Source organism: Atractosteus spatula, chromosome 7, assembly GCF_055471065.1.
Source record: "Atractosteus spatula isolate fAtrSpa1 chromosome 7, fAtrSpa1.hap1, whole genome shotgun sequence".
Taxonomy (NCBI): Eukaryota; Metazoa; Chordata; class Actinopteri; order Semionotiformes; family Lepisosteidae; genus Atractosteus; species Atractosteus spatula.
In genome coordinates, this window is record NC_142712.1 from 11,458,696 (window position 1) to 11,469,967 (window position 11,272).

Here is an 11,272-nt window from a genome sequence, read left to right on the forward strand (position 1 = left end):
GTCTTGAAATGTCCTTGGCTTTTTGTGAAGGTACAGATGTAAACACAAGCACACCTTATAGGAATCCTAGGAATCTCTCAGAGGGAGTATCAGTGATGTGTGTAGATACTTTGTTTTTTGTTGTAGCAAAGATGTATACTGTATCTCTGAACTCTTCTCAAGGGTTTGTTTCTAAAGGCTTTACCTCAGAAGTGTAAAATCTGATACCTCTTGTCTTTTGTTTTTTTTTCAAAAACATATTATGTTTTAGACTACGGAATGTTTAGTAGCCTGTATCCATGATACAAGAATTCATACAACTAATAATCTAACAACTGTAAAAATGTCAGTCTCTTGAGAATGACCTCCCAGGACAAAAAAAAAATAAATAAACAAATAAATACAAATTTTCATTTCATATTGTTCTGGAAACCAAAAGCATGATGTTTTCTAACTTGTATTTCTCCTACTGCTTGTTACGTACAGTACTCCCCCCATTACTGAATACCTTCTTTTAAATGATAAAATAAGGGTTTTGATGTTTTTGTTCTGCAAAAGCATCTCTGGGTGGCATTACTGCATATACCAGGGACCTGTTTTGGTAGTACTATACATTCATAAGTGTAGATCAGGGAATACCCTTCGCTGGAAAAAATAAATACAATAAAGCTTACAAATAAAAGGAGGCCTTTCAGCCCACCCGGTTATGAAACTTAACTTGGCTCTTTGAATATATTACATTTTTTCCTCACTTTTTTCAGGTTTCATAATTAAGTTCTCTGATGTTGTGTGTCTTGCAATGTTGTGTTGTATTTTTTTAGAATCACACATTGAAGGCCTCAGATAGAAATACATATCTCTCAAATACTTTATTCTGAACCGAATGCACACCCTGTCATCCACCCAATTGCCACATAGCTATCTGGATAGTTCTAGGATGTAAAGCAGGCTGAGCAGGTGTTATTTTTTGTGGATCTGAGCTCGGGTGAAATTGTATCTGGATCCTCTGACTGTAAAATATCATTTTCAATGGAGATGATGTGCTTCACCAGGCAATTGGCAGCTTCATCTATGTTTATGTTCTCCTGATAAAAGGAAAAAAAATAATTAAAATCAGAAACATTCAGCTAACTAACAAACCAAAACATAAAAAGTAAATACAGAGTTATCCTTCAAAAACAATACATGATTAACAATAATTCTGTTCAAATTTAACCTCAAAAAAGTATTTTTTAGAAATGTTCATTAGCAAAGAATAATTAAGAACAATGTGTGTTATGATAACCCTGTGATCAATAGCATCCCATCCGGGGGATTTTCAATCTGCTTTACACTAGAGGACCTGGAATAAGCACCGTGGAAATATCAGTGAAAATAATCCGCAATTAACAAACAAAAATACATGGAAGATTCAATCTAGAACTCACTCCCATGCACAGCATAAAGCTTAAAGCAAAATATCCCAAATTTGTAGTGAAATCAATAACTTTGCAAATATCAGTAACATGTAAATCCTTTGTTAATTTATTTTGGCAGAAAGAGACCCGCTCCTATAGTACAAAGACAAATCCCACAGTTGCAGCTCATTCAGAAATGGATGGCTTAAAATATGATTTTCATTCCCACATGGGGATAAACTATGGTACCAACAACATCAGAACACATCTGGTTGCACCTGGTTGCTAGGAAACTGTAAGGTCAAGAAGGCAGTTTAATAGCTCAAATATTATGAGTAAAATAATTGCTTTAAACAGTATGTCTATGTTTAAAATCAGTTTCTATATGCTGAACATAATTATATCTATAGTGATTGCAAACATATACTTAAGGTTAAGCATGAAGTCTGGGAACTAAAATGAGTAACACAAAGTACAGCTCAAAATCTCACAGACAGTGATATAAAGATATCTGCTTAGTGAATGTCAAATAATTAAAAACGACAACACAACTGCATACATACTGCCCTTTCCTGTTTTTTGCAATGTTTAACAATTACTGAAAGTGATGCTTAAGAATAATCAGCTTTTATCTACTGTATGTTCAGTAGGACGACATTCACATTGTGGCATTCAGAGCTACAGCAACAGAACAAAGACACAGAAAGGGGTTCCTGCTTTTAGAAAGTGGTGCCTTTAAACAGTATGGTATATTTGACAATTATATTTGAATGTCCTTTATATTGCTCCATTTCTTTCTCTGAGAAAAATAACATCTTAAAGAACAAATGCCTGAAGGGAAATGGTGTAAGAATGCTACTGTACGTCATACTGAATAACAATAAACAATATGAAATTATTAAGTGAAACAAATGCTGCGAGTACCCATCAGGACAATTAAGACAGTATCATTACTGTCTAAATTCCCATAGGACAAAAAGTAAATACAATCAAAAGCTTCAGTCCTTGGCTTTAAAAGAATAATTTTGTAATTACAGCGGCAGCTTAATCATGTCATTCTAACTCAATTCATTAACAATAAAAAATTGTAGATACCAAACAATTCTGTAATTAATGAAACCAGCTGTCACTGAAGCAAGACAAAAGTACAAAACCTCTATCACTATTTAAGTATTGCATTCTATTTAATATCAACAACTAATTTAAGAATGGTCAAACCTGACCCACTTCAGTGCTGATTTCTAACAAAATCCCCTTGGACCTATCAAAGTTCATGTAATGAAATACAGTTGGCCATTGGCCACTGCTAGCTCTTCCACAACTTTCTGGTTGTGACTGGTAACATTAATTATTGTCAGAGAATCTATGACATTCTGAACCAGATAGTTCAACAGAACAAAATACAGAATATACATGTAGCAGAGACTGTTGCTTGTAATCATATCTTTAAATACAGTATAGCCTTGGGACATATTTAAAGGGGGTGCTTTTTAAAATCATTACTCTGTAATCAGTATATACTGTAGCATTTAGATTTTATAAAGATGCTATAGGAATTTTGTAATTGGTGAAATATACTTTTCACTTTCATTCCACTGAAAATAAAACGTTTTTTTGCTACTTAACCAAATTCCATTATGATTGCTCTTACTGTACATATTGACGGGTTGCAATTTCTTTTATTTATATGATATAAATAAAATACTCCAAAGTAATAAAAAAACTACATATACACAGCTAGAGCTAATGGAGATTTGTAATGCTTCACTTTTTCATTTGCATTCAAACGTCTGCGGATAGCTAGGATAATAAACTGGATTATAAATGTCCACACCTCTGCTTTACACAAAAACACTCAGCCTCTGTCACATTCTTCTAACCTCCACTAAATTGGGTTGCTAAAGACTCATTATTATATTATCTATCATCAAATCCTTCAGCTGTTGTTTTTGGTAGTCACACACCAATTTTTGAGGCCCACTGCCTGTTTGAACATGGGGCTATGCCATCCATTAAATACTGTACACCTACAGTAAATGTTTGCATAAACATAACCACATTACTGTATATCTACAATTCTTTGAAACTTTGATTAGTCTGTTGTTTTTTGGAGGTTTGTAACTGATTGTAATTAGTTTAATGACATTGCCTTTTTGAAATGAACATTTTCGTATATAACGAAAACAGATTTTTTTACATAGCCATTGGTACTTAGAGCACAACACTGTCAAAGGTCTCATTATGTAGCATTGTGAGGCATGCTGCAGCCATTCAGTGGAAAATGTCTACTAAAAAATAACGAAGTTCATTTGTTTAATCCCCAGACTGTGCTATAAAAACTCTGACATTCTAGAATTCAAAAGAGATGAAAACACAGGTCCCATGACTCATATTAAATAGTATTCCCAGGTGTCACTTTACAGCCCAGTTCTATTGCTTAGGATTTTATACACTCTAAAAGAAAGAAGACATGGCTGTCAGCAGAATTCTTATGAATTCTCTGGTGAGACTTTTTCAGCAGTAGGGACAGAAATGTCGTGCCATTTTTGCAAGTTATTGTACCAGTTTGGTATGCATGCCAGGTAGGTTACACTGTCATTTTAAAATCAAATCTAATGTACTGAAGGTCACGTAAGATTCAGTTGTTGATTCACAGTATTATCCTACATGAAATCTGCATTTACATACCAAAGGCAAATAGTAATACATGTTTTGTCTTTTTTTTGCTAAACAATAGATTTATACTGTATCTGAGGAGAAGAAAAATGTTCATACAGAAGAGCTAATAACATGCATCAGAAGTCAAGCTAATTATCTAGTATTTGTCTGTGAAGTCTAACTTCTCTTAGATACTTTCAGAATCTGGAACGTCTCTGCTAATCCCAGCACACTTTGTTGCTACAAAACACAATCTACCATATTGCCTGTGCTGCCAATCTGCTGAATTAACAAGAGAATGGTTTATAGTCAATGAACACTGCACTGTACTTAGTGACCTGTTTAAATCATGACAGAAATTACTTTAAACCTTTCACTGAAATAACATCAATATCTGAAAAGTAATATTCATTTGTCTAATTCAATAGAATTAAAACCTACAGTAACTATTATGAAAAATCTGATTGTCCACTTATGTATTATCTCTTACACTCCAATGTTCAAGGTGTGTTTAAATTTCACCATTTCTAATTTACTACTGTATCACAGCTGATTTTCAAAAGAATCCTTAAGCATATTGTACCATACTGCTGACGAACTCTTCTGTGTATTTATTTCTAATATTCTTTTAAAGTAATAACACTGACAACATATTCTGATATTATTCTCTATTTGTTACCACAAATGACACGATTGTAGGCATTACATTCAAAGTTATACTTAATGTTTTTAAGACAGTTGTTTGGATTTTACAAAACAAAAGAATAGGCTTAAATTCTGCATTAAACAACACTCAGTAGAAATGTTGAATGATTTACAGTAGCTGTGAGAATTTCAGTTTACCAAAGCATTTAAACATCTTCATCAAGCTGGCTCTCAGAATAGAAACTATTCCATAAACATGTCTGTGTGAAATTTCCCTAATTAAAAGAGCACAAAAAATTACACATTTAAACATTTGATGTTGAAAATGGCTAAAACCTATTCTTCTTATACAGTACTTCTTATCATCGGTGGAAATAGTAGCAGTAGCAGTAATATGCAATTATGCAAACATTTGAACCCTGGACTTGGCTTAGTATAGCCTGGGAGGCTATACTAAGAAAAAATTCAATGGTAGCGCTAATAAGAAAAAAATAATCTCTGCTTCAAATTATGCATGCTTCACTTATTACGAACAGTACCCTTGAAGAAGCAGGGTATTTCTGAAGTTCAGGACTGAGTGTAGATATAAATTTAGTGTGTCTAAACAAGTGAACACGAGTAAACTAATCAATTAATTAGCCCTGGAGAACTACAGCTCAGCTAGAGTGAAAAACAGCAGATGGAAAGTGCCAGATGAACTGCTATTGGGAACCACTATGCTTAGTTTAGAATATTTCTAATGGTAATGAATGTCTGTTTTATAAAAGAAAACTCATGCTACGGCAGAAAGGAGAACATTGTGGTTTTCCTGTGGCTTTGTCCGTGCTGTGAAAAAAACCCTAATGTACAGTATACAGTACCAATCTGACTGATGTGTTACTGTTATTAAATCCCTAACACTGTATGAAAAAACTAACACAGCAACCCCTGAATTTTGAAAATCAAATGGCTTTAATTTTGAAAGATATAAATGACTATAATAAAATACTTTGTTTTATTGACTGAACTGCAGATACTTTAGGAAACATAACATTTTGAACTGGGTTTAGGATTACTGTTTGTCATTTTAAGATGTTCATTTGGGAAAACACCATATCACTAAGTACATTATACAGTATAAAGAATGAAACCACTACCTTTGCTGATGTTTCAAACCATCCCACAAAGCCATTTTCTTTGCAGAATTGGTCCATCTTGATCCCATTGTTTGTTAACACGTCTCTCCCTTGATCACATTTGTTTGCCAGGAGCACTGTAGCAACATTATTGCCATTAGATAGAGTCAGTTTTGAGTCCAGGTCCTCCTTCCATTTTGTCACTGCTTCAAATGTTGAGGGTCTTGTCACGTCAAAGACAATAAATGCCCCCATGGCTTCTCGGTAATAAACTCGTGTCATGTTTCCAAACCTCTCTTGACCTTAAAAATGGAAAAACAAGAATGAGACTACACTTAACGATTATTAGTTCATAATGAAATAACAATGAAAATTAATAATGTATTTACTGTAAAACGTATGCATCCCAATAATGGCCCATGCAATAAGTATAGGAAAAGTATATCAACTCAAATACCTGACATTACCCAACACAGAATAACAATTACTACTGCTCTTTATTTTATAATTAAAATTCAATTTTATTGTCCTTTTTCATCCTTTCAATGAAAGTACAAGAGAATTATATTGTGAAAAATGTGCTCACATAGGAATTTCCTAGCTAGAAATCAAAACCATAGTAATACCATTGATATCTCTGTATTAATCTAGAGTACTACAGTAAAATGTAGCTTGAGTTTCTGTCTGCTAGAAGAGAATGAATTGAAAATAAAGTCTCAGTATTAAACCAACTAGTTACATAGACCTTGTGATCTCACATTAAGGATTATCAGATGAGCAGCTAACATCATGTGCTCGGCAGTAATCTCTTTGTGTCCGACCTTTAATGTATTGTATCTGTGGGTCAAAATAATGCCTCAGCTGAGAAGCAATCCAGCTGGGTGAAAGTATAAATGACAGAATGCATACCATGAAATTAAACTTTTTTATTTAAACATTTTTCCAAAATACTTTTACCTTTGGAGTTTACCAGCAATAGTTTTTGAAGCATGCATATTCTTGCACTGTTTCATCAAAATATTTTAGGAGCACTGTAACAAATATTAGGCTTTTTGCCAAATATTTAGTCATTTTTGCTAAAGACTACATATTCACAGAAAAGAGCAAAACATTTTGCCCCATTTGCAGAAACTCAAAGTGTGGAGCTTTGGCCTACTTTAACTGGACCCACTTGGATCAAGCCAGTCTGTTTGACAGGTGTCATTGATGCGCCTGTAATATACTAGATATGTACTATGGTGGATTCACCTTAAGATGTGGGCTGGAGGATATACTTAAAAAGACACAGCTATAAGATACTTCAGGTTGTAAGTACTTTAGCTTTTACAGTATGAATAGTTTATTAGTTATATAAATGCTTATTGTATCTAAATTGAGATTTATCACATGATATGTTTGTGTAGAGCTGTGTGACAGGGAATTTAGTATACAGGTATTTTGGAAATATATTTTGTAAGTATGGACCTTCTGAGTTTTATTTTGTGGGTTTAATTGGTGTAGTTTTTTAACTATACCACTGAGCCTTTGCCTCATCCTGATCACTGATGATTCCCAAGTTACTATCAATCTTCAGGTACAGAATGCTTTATTTGTGAGTGACTAATTGCAGACACAAATATTTTTACAAGGTTAGTTGACATTGGGATATCCTTAAGTTCTGCCTGGTTAAAAGAAATTACAGACTTTTTATGGAAAGAAGCACAGCTGGATTACATTTTTATTAGTGCAGAAATTGCAAAAGCACAGTCAGATACTTTCTCTCATCCTCAAAATGTGCTTGATTAGCCCTACTGTTTATTTCTTGTGAGGAGCAAGTTTAGTAATCTTTTCTGTTTTCTGCTTTTGTCTTTGAAGAAATGTGAATGGGGCGGGGAAGAATGCTTGTATAAAGTTTGTCATTTGTTAAAATATGTAAGCTTTTACAGAACATCGTTTTTGCTGATTCAGAATGGAAGTTCTTCTATGTATTGCATTAAATTTGTTTTTTTTTTTGTTTAGCTCTTAAAATTCTAATAAATTCTATTCTAATAAACTGTAATAAGAATGTATTTTTAAAAACAGCAAACCTAGTTTTCAGATCTCTGTATTAAAACATCCATATAGACTGATTTACTGGGAAATTGTAGATGGAATTGCTCCAAGACAGATAAAAGCTAAGTAGTTAGTAGTCAGAAAAAAAGCAATGACACTACATGAACAAATCATCATGTGCACAGTCAGGGAAGAGTCTCTTTAACTCCTGGGTAATTTTTGACATTACTGCTCCTTTGAAGTCCACTAACTGTGACTATCCAGTGATGCAAGTTACACAACACTGCCTGCCAGACCCATCTACTTCTATTTTGGATTGTCTTTAAATAACAAAAGAACATACATTTACGGGTGAAAGGAGGCCATTTGGGCCATCTGGTTAATTTTGTAATCAGTAATTAATTGATTCAAGGATCTCATCTAGCTGTAGCTTGAAAGAAGCTAGGGGGTTGACTTCAACAGCATGGCTGGGTACCTTATTCCATAATCCTGCAACCCGTTAGGTAAAGAAGTGCCTACTCTTCTTGTTTTAAAATGTACTTGCACATAGTTTCCACCTCTTCCCCCTGGTTCACATTTCAGTGTTCATTTCTGACGAAATCTGTTGGGCTAACTTTGTCAAAGACATAGAGGTTTGACCTTGTATTATCATCCCCTCATAATCTCCCCATTTAGAGAATACAAATTTTCAGTTGCTTCTGACTGCCTGTGCAGTACACTCTCTTAACTCAAAGAATTGCAAGCGAACGGTAACAGTATGTATCCGGTAAATGAAGAACGTGGTAAAAATCTTCTAGATCTCACCAAACCCCTTGAACTGTGATGTGTTGGACTTAGAAAGTAAAAGAATGTTTTAAATAGCCAGGGTGTTGTAACCTCTGTGCTGCTCAGGGCAGCTGGAAAGAGAGACTGCGTGGGATGAAAAGTGATACCCCATGCTGTGGAGCTACTACACTATTTGCAGTTCTGAAATATCTGTTTGGATTACAGTAGGTGTTTAAACATTAAATTTAGGTAGTGTATGTATATTTCTAACACTGAAGAAATCTCCAAATTACATGCTCGATTTATGCAAAATTAATCCAACCTCCATTCATTTTCTAAAGTATTTTATCCAGTACAAGATCGTGGCTGAGCCAGAGCCTAACCTGGTAAGCAACAAGTACAAGGTGGGATACACCCAAGACGTAACCCCAGTCCAGAGCACACGCACACAGAAACACATACACCAAGGCCAGTTTTTGCAAAAGCTAATTAACACACCAGCATGTCTTTGGACTGTGTGAGGATTCTCACACGAACACGGGAAGAACACAGATAGCACCCCAAATGTGGAATTGGACCCAGGTCCTTATCACTGTGGCACAGCAATGCTAACCACTGTGCCACTGCACCACCCTATGCCAAGCTCATTATTTTAAATTCCTGTACAGGGTCGTGCCCCCTGGGGATGAGTACCATATTTTGAATTGAATTGAAATTCTATTTAATGGTTCTGATGACATCCAGCACTTGCATATAAGAATCTTTTTAACATGCATCGTGGTAGAATCAATGTACTGTACCTCTTGCATAGTAGCAGTTACAATGACTTTCTGTTACCAACTTGAAATCTCTCTCACATGATACAGAAACACATGACTTACACATATCACAGACCCCTGAGTAAGGCCTCGAGGCGAGAGAATACATCTCTGCAATGTGGAACAGTGAATTTCTCAAGCTTTTAACAGTCACGCGAGTGTGATCACTTGAGAGAATGCTTAGAGTGGGTGATACACTGTTGATTGGTATAATCTTTCCTTAGTCATAACCTTTGAAGAAAAGACTTTAAACAAACTTTGGTTAGAAATATGTGCACTTTTTTTTTTAAATCCAAGCTGATTAACATTCTTTCAACAAGAGGACTTTAAAGTAAAGGTCAGTGTTTCATTTGAGTCTTATTAATGGTAATTATAACACTGGACTAAGTTTTCAGTTCTTTAAAAAGGACATGAAATTTACTATTGAGTTTTAGGTGTACGCATGAATTCCTTAGTGAAACTCAAAAAAACATCTCATATGCATAATATAAGCTCAAGTGTAATGTAAAATATACATCACAAAATAAAAACATAACAGCTACAACCCATCTCCATCCTGGTTAAAAACATATTAGGCTTTTAACTGGGAATTGAATTAATTAACTCAATTAATTGTATGCTTTTCTACCAGGCTTATGTTATAGTAAAGTTACACTGTTAGATTGAATTGATTGCATGTACTATTAGTTAAAAGGCCAAGCCTTTTGTTTCAGTATTACTGGGTTTAAAACCTTGCTCTTTATCCAACATACATGTACAGTTATTAAGCAATATTCTAATTATTATTATTGATCTATTGTTATATATTTTGTAGTGGTATAAACTTTATGATTTGCCTTATAACAGTATTTTAAATTGGAAATAAATTATTCTATTGAATAATAGAAGATTTTTTAAAACAATTTTATTATAATAATTGGAGTGTGAACTATTTATATATTATTTTCACAAATCTATAAATTAAATATACATATTCTCAGTACAGACAACAAGGACTGTTTTTTATAACGGTTAAATGTGTCATAATACAGTATACAACTTAATATCCAAAAGGGCCACTGTTCAGGAGATTTTGTAAGTACCATTTAATAACCAATTGATAATGACCTGGGAGGCGTAAAATTAGTTTAATTGCAAAATCACTTAGTGGAATAAGATAATTAATTTCAGATGGAATGAAAACCACCAAGAAGGAATGTGAGGAATGAACAAAATAATAATCGTCTTGCGTGATATCCATCTCCTTTTTACACGTGTACTGTATAACAAGGTTGCGTAAAATTATTTTTATCCAAACATCATTTACATGGACAAAGGCAACAGCTAACTGTAATTTAATTTGAATTAAGCGCCCGGCAAAACAACCCCCGCCCACCCAAAAAACCCCATGCACTTCAAAAACTGGAAATGTATCCTATTATCAGAGATATGGCTGTATTCTAGATAAAAATACGGCAAGTTCGGTGTATGAACTTTACTAACGAACTACTATTAAAGCTAAAACTGGAAAGTCGTGCGTACAAAATGTATTTTTTCCCTGACTAGTAAAACGTTCAAAATGAATAATTGGATCCACTTTCCTATCAAACCTTGCAAATTATAAAAGATTGTAGGTTTCAGAACACCTTACTGATCAACGCTAAGAAAAACCATGCACAGTCCTACCTGCTATGTCCCATAACTGCAGTCTAATAGTTTCTGTATCCCAGTTCAAAACTTTCAGGGCGAAGTCTACACCGATGGTAGCTCTGTAATTCGGGGAGTAATTTTGGTGTACATAGCGCTTGATAATGCTAGTCTTCCCCACTCCTAAATCCCCGATTACTAAAATCTTGTAAAGATGTTCTTTTTGGTTGTTCTGCAT

At 34.2% G+C, this 11,272-nt stretch overlaps 1 protein-coding gene across 1 annotated transcript; it reads right to left on the reverse strand.

Moving 5' to 3' along the window:
• Positions 1-911: 911 nt before the first annotated feature.
• LOC148830462 (ras-related protein Rab-38-like) lies at positions 912-11,272 on the reverse strand. Its single transcript, XM_088921760.1, has 3 exons — positions 11,074-11,272; positions 5,816-6,096; positions 912-1,064 (listed from the first exon to the last, which is right to left on the reverse strand). Exons 1-3 carry the CDS (start codon positions 11,270-11,272, stop codon positions 912-914), a joined length of 633 nt encoding a protein of 210 aa, XP_088777886.1.

Excerpts from the sequence above, each read along its gene's own strand:
- LOC148830462 (XM_088921760.1), bottom strand. The coding sequence starts at position 11,272 with ATGCAGAACAACCAAAAAGAACATCTTTACAAGATTTTAGTAATCGGG. Across the intron at positions 6,097-11,073 it reads GCAGTTATGGGACATAGCAG|GTCAAGAGAGGTTTGGAAAC; the intron begins GTAGGACTGTGC and ends TCCATTTTTAAG. Across the intron at positions 1,065-5,815 it reads GGTTTGAAACATCAGCAAAG|GAGAACATAAACATAGATGA; the intron begins GTAGTGGTTTCA and ends TCCTTTTATCAG.